Genomic DNA, 12,355 nt, shown 5'->3' on the forward strand with positions numbered 1-12,355 from the left:
GCTTACAAGTACACTTGGTCAAACGTTAATTACTCAATGTAGTGCTTGAAATAGGGCAGTGTAATTCTCAAACATATCGATAAATTATTGATACTCAAATTGGAACCCTATGGATATGATCAGCGAAGGAACCACAATTTACTTCTCGTATGCTTGTGTCAGAGACAGTGGTCGTGTACCTAGCTAGACTGCTCTGCATTCCCTTTTTAAATAATTCATACCATTCCATGCATAAAAGACAACATATCCCCAGTGACTGCCCTGCCCAGAGATAGCTGGCTGTAGGATCAGAACAGTGTTAGAGGGATGCTAAATTAAAATGGTCTACTACAGTAGGCTAGTACCTAGCTGGATCTAATTTATAAACTTCAATAGTCTATTGCTTTTTTTCTTTTCAGGTATGCTTCAAGAAGTTCTCCTGTGTTTTGCTTTCAATCGAAACATATCCAAACTTCTGGATACCACCGTTGGTCAGTCTCAATCCATTGGATGTCTGCATGGTATACGTGTTATCAGCATAACATGGGTTGCTCTTGGACACACATTTGGGTTCAGTGTGATGTCTGGAATAGGTTTGTACACAGGAAGATATTATAAAAAAAAGTAATTTGTAACTTTGCTTTTTTGACATTTTAGATTTACCTATTTAATTATGTAATTTATTTTGTTTATTTTAATAATGTTATTTATTTTATTTATTTTATTTATTCTATAACATTTTTTTTTTCTTATTTATTTTATTTTTTTAGATTACTCTGTCTTATTTATATAGTTGTTTGAGTGTGAGATAGAGAGATATAAAATTATTGCAAAAGCTCTCTCAAGAGATTATAAGCCTACATTACTTTAACCAGAGAAGATACTGAGCACTACCTGCCGATCTAACATTGCCGCTGATTGGTCAATTACATGATATCTTCACTTTAATCACCAATCAGAATGGAGCTTTGCAAATAATTCACCCCAATTTTTGGTATGGTGAAATTATTCTAACAATGTTGCTGATTGGTTCAATTTATAATGAAAACTTCTTTTTGGCCAATCGGCAGGTAGTTCTCATGGGGTTAATGAGTTAAATCATGATATTCTACCTTCCATAAGGATTGGTCGCATCATTAAACGGCCTATTAACAACATAAACATAAATGTTAAAAACTGTTTAATATGTTCAACAATTAACATCCAACATTTCGGTGATAAAAGACAGAACAACCGACGTTTCGATTCATAAAACACTACCCCTTTTAGTATTGGTAAAAACAACAAGTAGCACCATTAGTAACTAGTACTGCAAATGATTACAATTACGGAGAAAAAATGACATGCATGGAATGAAAAGAACTTAGAATAACAATAATAACAACATACAAGGGAAAAATCAATTAGGTGAGAAAAATATGTATTTTATTTATCTTTATAAATAAACATAATAGAAAGTGTTGTCATATAATTATTGGATCTCTATTTTAATATTTACCCGTCCAGAAAACCCAGACCTAATTGTAAATACACTTCCCAGTTTCTTCTTTCAAGCGGTTGGCAATGCATACTCAGCAGTGGACACTTTCTTCTTCATGAGGTATGGGTTTGCTATAGAAAATAAGAACTTGAAAGACAACATAGGCCTTTGCCCTCGCCAAATGGATATATTGGGGTCATATGTCATGTAAAAGTCATTTTGCTGCTCCTGATGATGAAAATGAAGATTATTATTATTATTATTATTATTATTATTATTATTATTATTATTATTATTATTATTATTATTATTGTTGTTGTTTGTTATTAGTGTTATTATTATTATTATTATTATTATTATTATTATTATTATTATTATTATCAGTGGATTCCTACTTTGCTATTTGACATTTACCCGGATGACGAAATCCGACGGGAAAATTTCATGGCTTCTTTTCTACTTTCATCGGATATGGAGGTTTGTTATTTTCAGAATCTTAAAGAATAAAGGGAATTGTTAAGGCTTTTGTAAGATATGTTTGTGTGGATGCGACTTTTAATCCAAGAAAGCCATTGTTTTCTCTCAACATAGATAACATTATAAAAAAGGTTACGGTCAATAGATCCAGTGGGCTTTAACCAACCTTTTTGCCTTTTGAAAAAAAATACCATTTTGCCCTACTACCCAGGTAACTAACCACCTGAGGTATGCCAAACTATTCTTTGCTTAAAATGTTTCTGCAAGCGGAACAATTTGAGTCCATTTTGACCAAAATCGGAGCATTTTAAATTTTGGACATCTGTGGAGCCCTTAACGTAACATTGATCATGGTCAGGCCCGGCTTTTGATTATTGCAGTGCTCGACTTGGACCAAAGCCCGTGGAAAATCACTGTGGGCCTGCCGATACACTATGCGGCCATATACAGCCTGTCTCAAAAAAAATTGTGCAAGTGAAAAGCGCCCTCTTTGGAAATTAGAAAATACCGTTGTGACATGGTGCTTACATCAGCGTCAAGGACGTAGTCTTAGCTCCCACATGTCGTTTATTCTGTTCAATTAGCTTGCTTTAATCTCGAAATATGTTTAGTTAACAGCACAAGGGTAAAATCACAATTGTGCCACTTTTACTAGGGAAGAGGGCTGTACATGTAACTCAATGATAGCTGATGCCCGGGGGGCACTCCAACTATGGAGGTGACGCGTATGTAGGGCTGTTAAGACCCCCCTTTTCAGCATCGCTGTCACCCAAAGACCCCATATTTTTTTACGAACACGTGCTCTGTCACCCAAAGACCCCTTATTTTTCCATTTGATCTATCACCCAAAGACCCTTACAAGTTCATTTTGTTACTTATTTTGAAAAAACAAAGAAATTTGAAGCCATTTAGAGCTAGAAATTCGATTTACGAGGTTTCTGTGGCGCTGTTTCGGTTCTCACCCAAAGATTCCAATAAAAAAGGTCATGTTCTCACCCAATGACCCCATATTTTTTACATTTTGCTCTCACCGAATGCCAAAAATCATGCTCTCACCCAATGACCCCATATTTTTTACATTTCGCTCTCACCGAATGCCCCTTGGTGCGAAAGTGCCAGCCCTACACCTATATCCATTTCAAATTGAAGTGCCCCCCCTGGAGCTGATGTTGATGCATCTAATGCACTCCCCCTTCGGGGCTTGCGCATTAGATGTATCAACATCAGCGTGTGTGCATTATTTTGTCTAATTTCTCTCCCAACAAGTAATACGCGTTCATTAACCTATAAGTGTGCAATATTTGTTTGTCTTTTCTTGATTGACAAAGAGAACAGTATTTACCATGATAATATCATTGACATGCACATGTATTTAATTTTACTGCAGAATGTGAAATATTTATTTATCTTTTAATCTGTTTTAAGTAAAAAAGAGAATCATTATACCTGTATCATGATAAAACAGTAAAAAGAGTAAAAGATATTTTGTATTGTTGTGTAATTGATGCATTCTTTGATTTCACGAAGGAACTCTTGATAAACTTGACGCTACCATTGATTTACATGTACAGCCCTCTTCCCTAGTAAAAGTGGCACAATTGTGATTTTACCCTTTCGTTGTTAACTAAACATATCTCGAGATTAAAACAAGCAAATTCAACAGAACAAACGGCATTTAAGAGATGAGACTACGCCCTTGACGTTGATGTAAGCATCATGTCATAACGGTATTTTCTAATTGCCAAAGAGGGCGCTTTTGACTTGCACAATTTTTTTTGAGACAGGCTGTATATGCTTTTATACATCTGGTGATCCATATCGAGTCAGCCTCCATTCCAGCCTCCCTTCTAGCTGGTCTAGATCCGGCCCCTCTCCTCTCCTCTCTTCCACTCTATCTAACTCGGCATGGCTTCTCTGAGTATACAGTAAGTTCACGTTTCTTTTGTTTTGCTTGATAGTTTGTTTGTTTCATTTCCAGAATCACTCCATTGTACGCATTTATTATCCTCTTCATGATCTACCATCATCCATACTTCGGAGATGGACCAAAGTGGTATCAAGCTATCCACTTCGATTCACTTTGCGAAAAGTATTGGTGGCGAAATCTTCTTTACATCAACACTTACTTCCCACAGGCAGATATGGTAACGTTATCATTCGACTTCCTAAAAGTCACATGTTTACAAACATAAATATTATTGCAGTGGCGTAGCGTGGGTCATCACATTGGGGGGGGGGGCACCGAGTCTGATTTGGGGGGGGCACCGAGTCTGATTGGGGGGGGAGCACAGGCCATTTTTCGGCAATTTTCAGATTGATTGGGGGCACGTGCCCCCCGTGCCCCTATGACGCTACGCCACTGTATTATTGTGCTTGTATATCCCATTTGGTACACAGTGCTGCTGCACTTGGAACAGCAAATTTTAAAGGGTGTCCCTGAAAGAACTGTATGTATATAATATATAGTATGTCGTCTGAAACTTTAATTTGCGGGCAATTTACTACCCAAATCAAACCAAACTTGGTGAGAAAAGGTAATCGAACTTTACACAGGGTCAAACTTCAAACTTGCTCATTTTATTTTAAATCCCATACCAATGTATCAGTAGCCATGCTAACTGGGGGGGGGGCTGGGGCAGCCCCCTCAATAGTGTTTGTGATGGAGCCCAAGTACCCTAGAGCCACCCCCAATAATCTGAGGTAAAATTCACAATTTTAGGATCAGATGCATAATTTTAAGGTAACATTAATAATTTTAGGGTATAAGTCAAAATGTAAGGTACAATTCATGTGAAAATATATGCATTTCAAAAGCTTACCCCTTCCCGCACCCACCCCTTCAGCGTTTCGCGCCTCTGAGCAGGCCAAACATTTTGGGACCACCATATTCAAATTCGTCAGGCGTCTCTAGTCATAAGGATTCAGAAAATGTGGTACCTTGGAGGTACCACATTTTCTGCACAAATTAACCTCACAACCTCCCAGGCTCGTAGCTAGGGGTTGTGGCGCCCGGGGCTAATGATACATAATGGCGCCTTTCACCCCCCCCCATTCTTAAAACAATTGCGCGTGGAGCGCGAGAAAATTTGCACAAATACCATAAATTAATTTTGGTTATAATGAAGTTGAATTTCGGTCTTAAATTGATCTAAATAGATATTTGCTGAATTGGTCAATTCGGCGCCCGTCTAAAGTGGCGCCCAGGGCACGTGCCTCCCGTCGCCACGCCACTGGGCTCGCCCACTATAAGATCGATCTAAACACGTCAATACGTGGAATCTATAAGAATGATATGTTCACTTCTGTTGTTTCTTTCCAGTGTATACAATGGTCATGGTATTTGTCATGTGACATGCAATTTTTCATCATATCTCCTTTGATCCTACTGCCTTTATCCAGGTATTTATCATTATTAATAATGATATGCACATTGTAAATATGATGATGATTACGATGAGGACGACGATGATGATGATAGAATGTCTTTTAGAGCCATTTGGACAACCAGTCTAGAAGTTTTAAGCTCTGAAAAGAGCCGTTCAGACAACCAACCTATAGACGTTATGGTAGCACTGAAATGAGCCAATCAGAGCATAGCTCAATTTACCATTAAGAGAGTAGCTTAATTAGCCAATCATATTACATCTTCAGAGGAAAGTGAACGAGAGCACAGAAATGTCATTGCCTCACAACTAGAGTATATCGCTGCTTCCTCTTCCTACTTCAGGCCTGAAGAAGTTATCGTCACACCAAACGAAACCTGTCGCCTGTTGCGCTGAAACCTTATCGCCCGTCGTTGATGATGATGATAATGATGATGATGATGATGATGATGATGATGATGATGATGATGATGATGATGATGATGATGATGACGATGATGATGATGATGACATGATGATGAAGATGGTAATGAGGAGGAGGAGCAGGAGCAGGAAGATGAGGAGGGGAGGAGGATTATGATTATGATGACGCTTATAATTATCTTCATGATATTGAAACTGAATATTATAACGGTCAAATTTTAGAGTTTTACTTTTTACACACAGGTCTCAAAACGCTGGTATACTTGTTGCCTCCGTCATGTTCTTATCTAGCTTGGTGGTAACAGGTTCTTTGATTGGCAAGAATCACCTGGCAACAAATTCCGTGTAAGTGTGCTGGTGCATATTCAACGCCAAAAGTAATGTCAAAACTATCAGAGTGACCATGAATGTGCTAGTAAACTGCACAAATGGCAAACGTGAAAGTGTGTACAATTTTACAGGGCCTCAACTTTCTGTGGAGTTGATTCGTCGTTTCGCGAAGAAAAAACGTTGGTTTGTAGGTTTTACAAAGGCACACCACGAGCTGTGCTTTATTTCTTGATATGCACCGCTCTCAAGATTACTCTTTAAAATTTTCCGATTTGATATTCAATCAAAAAGATTGATTTTTCATTCTTTTGCCGATTGCAGTTATTAGGGACAAATCGTTTCGACCGAATATTCAGTCGAATGATTTGAATTGTCAATCTTTTTAATCAACCAACATGACTGATTCTCAATATTCTAACAATTTAGGTTAAGGGAACTGGAATGTGCGTTTTGAGCGTTTCGACAGCATTTTTGGTGGGACATGAGAGCACATCAGACCTATCGAATTGCATTCTGAATACGAAAGATGTCTTTCTGATATCAAATAATTTTCATTTTATGAAATTCACGATATAATACAAATTTTATGACAAATTATTAAAATTTGATATTTTTCACATTTTGAGATATAACAGTCCTCGAAGTAAATTTTATAAATTTAATGATATAGTCTTAAAGTGTATGTAGCTGGGAGGAAAACCCGACGATCAATTGAAAATGTTGACCCTTCATATTGAAGATATGGATTGTTTTCCCAAAAAGACCCAATTTTTTTTGGTGTTTTGGGAAAAAATCCATATCTTCAATACGAAAGGTCAAAATTTTCAATTGATCGTCGGCTTTTCATCCCACCTACATACACTTTAGGTAGAAATCATCAGATTTATAAAGTTTACTTCGAGTACTGTTAAATATCAAAATATCAATTTTAATGATTTGCCATAAAATGTGTATTACATTGCGAATTTCAAAAAATCAAAATTATTTGATATCAGAATTCCATTCTTCGTATTCAGAATGCAATTCGATATGTCTGATGTGCTCTAATGTCCCACAATAAATACTGTCCAAACGTTCATACCCCTTCCCTTAAGGGAAAAATTGCGATTTAATATTCAGCCGAACAGAATGGTTGAAAATAGCCATTATAAAAAGTCTTAAATCTCATTCTAACCGTAATGCATGGCATTTGGCAGTATAATACATTGGGAGTAACACTTGATTTGATGGCGAAATCAGAGTCCATTTAAAAATCTATTTGAATCTATTTTTCAATTTTTTAGATTGAAATATTTTAATCAGTCAATTTAAGAGGACAGGATTTATGTACTAGACACTCAAATTGCCGTAGCCTGACTTCCAACACTAACCGTTGGCCCATCGTCTCTTTGAAACACAGATCTCTACAAAACGGCTTTTCTGCTACGAACTATCTGGAACTGGTATACATCCAACCATACTCACGAATTCCTACTTACTTAATAGGAATGATCATGGGTTATATTATGTATAGGCAAATAAGTGAACATCGGCGGATACGCCTTTCTTCCGTAAGTCAAATATCTAATATAAAACTTTCTGTTCAATATGACACTATCACTCATGACGAAAGTTCTTGCAGACATTCTCACCAAGTCCATGTGCCGATATAGGTGGATACCACCAATTTCCTCCACCCGCTCCGCTCTTTTTTCTTAAAAAAATAAATATCATAAACCTTTCTTGAGATCTTTATTAATTCCCTTCATTTCCTTATGGATGTTTGCTTTTAATTTCTCACCTTCTTCAGATTATTGTGTCTGTTGGATGGGCTTTAGCATTTGCAGCAGGTATTAGCGTCATATATAGCACATACACCAGCTATGGCAATGTGACATTACAAAGTGAATGGAGCAATGCCGTCAATGTTCTGTATGGGACTTTCAGCAGATTGGGATGGTCACTGGCCTTGTGTTGGGTCGTATTCGCTTGCTATTACGGCTATGGAGGTAAGATACTTGGCGTTTGCTTTTCCTGATGTATTTCTTTAATATATAGATTTATTTTTGAGTAGGTTGATTTACTCATCGTATGTCATACATGGTCTGGTTACTTAGTATATAAAACTATTACCAAACATATTCATCATCATATCGTGTATCTATTTCATTTATTTCAAGTTGGATTAATGACTTCCTGTGTTGGTCATTCTGGATACCATTGAGTAGGTTGACTTTCTCAACGTATCTCATACATGGTCTGGTTATACAAACCTATTATCAAGCATATCCATCTTCATATCGTGTATCTATTTCATTTATTTCAGGTTGGATTAATGACTTTCTGTGTTGGTCATTCTGGATACCATTGAGTAGGTTGACTTACTCAGCGTATCTCATACATGGTCTGGTTATACAAACCTATTATCAAGCATATCCATCGTCAAATCATATTTCGATAATATCACTCGTAAGTGGGTTTGTTAATCATTCACCTTCACTCAATAGCCTCATGATATACGCAATCACATCTGAACTGGACCCAGCTCTTACATTGACTAGGCTCTTCCAAACCCGAGGTTTTTGAATATTTTAGTAATTTTAACTGTCATGAATGGTAAGTCGAAAGCAATGTATTAAATGACTTTACTATAAAAGCATAATTTAAAATTCACCGTGCATCAGGATACATCTACATTAAACGCAACTACACCAGTAGGTCTGCCCTTACTCACACGACATTATTCGACATCCACACACCCACTCAACTACTGTATATGCTACGCCGCGCGTACGCACCAACCCCAGACACCCACCCACTTGAACCACTCACAGAACAAAACGCGTAAATGAAAATTTAGAGAATAAGGGTATCGGTTTTAGCTACTGGAGTGCATCTATCGTCTCATATATAACACAGGCGACATCATTATTTTAAGTAAAACAACGAGGCGAAGCCGAGTTGTTTCACGCCAAAAATAATGATGTCGCCCGTGTTATATGAGACGATAGATGCACGACAGCGGCTAAAAACAATACCTTTATTCTCATTCTTAAACACTTCAATTCAAAGAGAAATATCATAAGTATTACAAATTTTAAGCAATAAAATCCGACATTTTACAAGGAACTACCTAGGGCTTAATACCGATCAGTCCCGTTGTTGCTATGCGCCTTCGATTGGTTCAAATAGCGAGTACGCGTACCACGTTGGTGCACACGCGCTGACCCGTGTCATACCGTGTCATATCACAAGGGTAAGAACCAATAAGATTGCAGGAACGTTCTCAAGTGTTTAAGAATAACATATATCAATTCTACATCTGAATTCCCGCCGTAACGTTATTATTTTGAAAGCTCTTTCTTATACGTGTATGTTAAACTCATTATGTGTCACTTAATGTACCGGGGGGGTACTTAGTACAAATGACCATACGGGGACGTGCCGCAAATATGGGTAGCATTTTCGGCCTTTTGGTAAGCCAATTATGAATGGGTCCTTTTTTCAAAATTGTTTCAATTGTCTCGAAAAATAGCTCAATTTTGCCTCAATCTAGCCCAAATTTCAAAATTGTCCAAAACTAAGACAATATGGGTTGAATTTGGCCGAAAATTTTGAATTTTGGTATATTTATGGGTCCACTTTCAAATTCTCAGCGGCACTCCGCTACCAAAATCAAACCCCTCCCGGCAATAGTAGTTTCGCACAAGCTGCTTTAATTGATACCTCCTCAGAAACACATGTCATTCAAATCAAAAACATGCAGACAAGGCAAGTAGACAGCACATGCAACACTAAATGTCGGAAATGTGAGTTGCACCCGGCCCAATTGCCAATTATGGATAGACGAAGAATAACTTACATTTCTTTCTTATTCCAGTCTTACATCTTTTGTGGCAGTGTGATGATTTCTTACGCATCTGCAGGTTTACTCTCCATAGCCATTGAATATCCATGCGCAGGATTGGAGAAACTGATATTAGGACATGAAAGTCAAAGTTCCGAAGCTAAATGCGACGAAGAAGTGTCACGCCGGAAGGAAGTAACAACGGTTACATAAATGTGTTTGGAGTTGATGAAAAACAAATATTGATTATGCTTTTTAAAATTTTATTTAAGGGTGACTTATACTGACTAAAGTAAAGATTGATGTAACGATGCAAACCCGTTATATCATCTTATTGAAATTTAATCCTCTATTATAGAGGAGTGTAGCACTCCCCGATAATATGGGGTGTGCAGTTATTTTCTGGAATAGTCCATCCGCAATTATGGATATATTTAATGTTCATATCAATTTGTTGGATGATTTGATTTGATTTGATTTGTTCGGGTTTTAACAACACTGGATAACCCACGAAAGCCTCTATTGAAGCTTATTTCCATTAGGCTCCAGTTGAACACCGGGATGGGTTGGGAACAGTCAGGGGTTAACACCCAACTCTTTTGGAAACTGGCTACGAGATACATGTACAGGTATGGCTCTCTGCACACGGGACCGACGGCTTAACGTCCCCTCCGAAGAACGGAGTACTTTTATGATTCATTTACCCATACTAAATGAACCATGTGGAGAGCGGAAGTCTTAAATTTAATCTACAGAAGTTGCCAATTAATTTCAGACTTTTGTTTCCAATTTTGTTGCCGGGAATTGAACCGGGACCTCATGCACTAAAGGCAAGTACCCTATCCATTTTGCCACACTCTCATTGAATAAGTTCATCGGGACTGTTAGGTATCAAACTATTGGTAAATTTTCTTTTACAAGTCCAGTAATTTACTCACGTTTTAGACGTTTCATCATCCGATCGGAAGACTTCATCGGTAATGCGCCGATATAGCTACAATCCCACTCTCATCACGATGAAGGGACATATTCACTAAATTATGATACGATAAAGCTACTGCAAAGAACATAACATTCTGGAGGTGCGAGTGTTGCTAAATCAGCGCATTACGAGGGGCAGTCACTCAGTATGTAATGAGAGTTGACTGCAAAACTCCATAATATGAACTATTTTCATGGCCTTTCTTTGTGATCACATAAACACGGTACCTTTGTCTTTCAAACAATATAAATTATGTAAAAATTATATCACACACTTGATTATGTAACGGCATTAGCATAAAATCAATGGTCTGCAGTCACTGGCTGAAAATGAGTCGTTTTTTGTTAAGGGAAATAAGAGGCTGAAATGAGGTATTTTCGTATATTTTCGATTTTCTGGGGAATTAAAAGTATGGAGTGCTGCCTTTTGGAATAGTAGTAGAACACAATCTTCCAGCTCATGAAATTATCTTTGTTGGGCTCGAATGGTTTTAGTTTATTTATAATGTATGGTCAAACTGTGACCAGCTCCAACAAAAGCCGGAACAAGTCGCCAGGCATGTTTTTGAGTAATAGGCGTTTAGAGATGACATTCCCATAAAAAAAAAATCAAATTTTGGAATTCTTAAGTTCATGGTATTTGACCTTGGGACTGAGTGGACTTTCAAATCCTTGAAAGTGCTTATTAAAAAGAGGTTTATTTAATCAATAATTGACAGTTGAACTATGATAATCCCTATTCAACCCTGTTTAAAGCAGGAAACTAATTAGCTGATTTTTCAGAATAGCAGTTCGGTAAAAAATATCAAGGTATCATTTAAAATTATCTATATCTTGAAAAGTATTGATGCTATGTACATAATTTTAGTATCATTTTGAAGCTTATTGTCCCGTGCTTACATTTATTCAAATCATGAAATGTCAGAAATGTGACTTGTTCCTGGTTTTGTAAGAACGGGTCACATATGTGTTGTTTTTGACAAAAATAATACTTTTCTTTCTATAAACATTTTGTTATTGCCAACAATAGCAAACGTGGATTTTTGTGTCAGTTCTGCTGACTAATCTTCAAACAATAAAACGGAAGTCTCCCTAGAAAATATGTTAAACCGTGATTGAAATATAAGCGTTATTCTACTCTTGTTACATTTTTACAAAACAATAGCGATATAGAAAGAGCGGTCATCGTTTGAGTGAGAAATTTATTTTTTTAAATTGTCTGTTCATTTGAGGTTGAGATCATCCATAAAAATCACATCAATTATTAAATTTACATAGTATTTTGTATAAATTACATGAAATTTTGCAATTTGCATACCTTTGCTTTTGTTCTGAGATCTTTGACGATATGCATGAGTGTTCATTTTACGCGGTACGAACTTGATAAAAAGTGGCCCAACTCGGGCGATTAAGTAAAATCGGGCATAGCGTTTGAACCCCAACTAGGAAAGACACCAATTAAAGTTTTTCTATTAG

At 37.0% G+C, this 12,355-nt stretch overlaps 1 protein-coding gene across 1 annotated transcript in view; it reads left to right on the forward strand.

The window, feature by feature from the left end:
* LOC140164684 (O-acyltransferase like protein-like) overlaps positions 1-10,111 on the forward strand; it is a 32,593-nt gene extending 22,482 nt beyond the window's left edge. Inside the window, exons 13-21 of the mRNA XM_072188037.1 lie at positions 399-572; positions 1,486-1,579; positions 1,844-1,936; positions 3,915-4,080; positions 5,256-5,335; positions 5,986-6,087; positions 7,472-7,622; positions 7,862-8,060; positions 9,978-10,111. Coding sequence (XP_072044138.1) covers positions 399-572; positions 1,486-1,579; positions 1,844-1,936; positions 3,915-4,080; positions 5,256-5,335; positions 5,986-6,087; positions 7,472-7,622; positions 7,862-8,060; positions 9,978-10,111 — 1,193 coding nt within the window. The remainder of the gene's footprint in view (positions 1-398; positions 573-1,485; positions 1,580-1,843; positions 1,937-3,914; positions 4,081-5,255; positions 5,336-5,985; positions 6,088-7,471; positions 7,623-7,861; positions 8,061-9,977) is intronic.
* The last annotated feature ends 2,244 nt before the right edge of the window (positions 10,112-12,355 follow it).

The sequence above is a fragment of the Amphiura filiformis genome, chromosome 1 (genome assembly GCF_039555335.1).
Source record: "Amphiura filiformis chromosome 1, Afil_fr2py, whole genome shotgun sequence".
NCBI lineage: Eukaryota > Metazoa > Echinodermata > Ophiuroidea > Amphilepidida > Amphiuridae > Amphiura > Amphiura filiformis.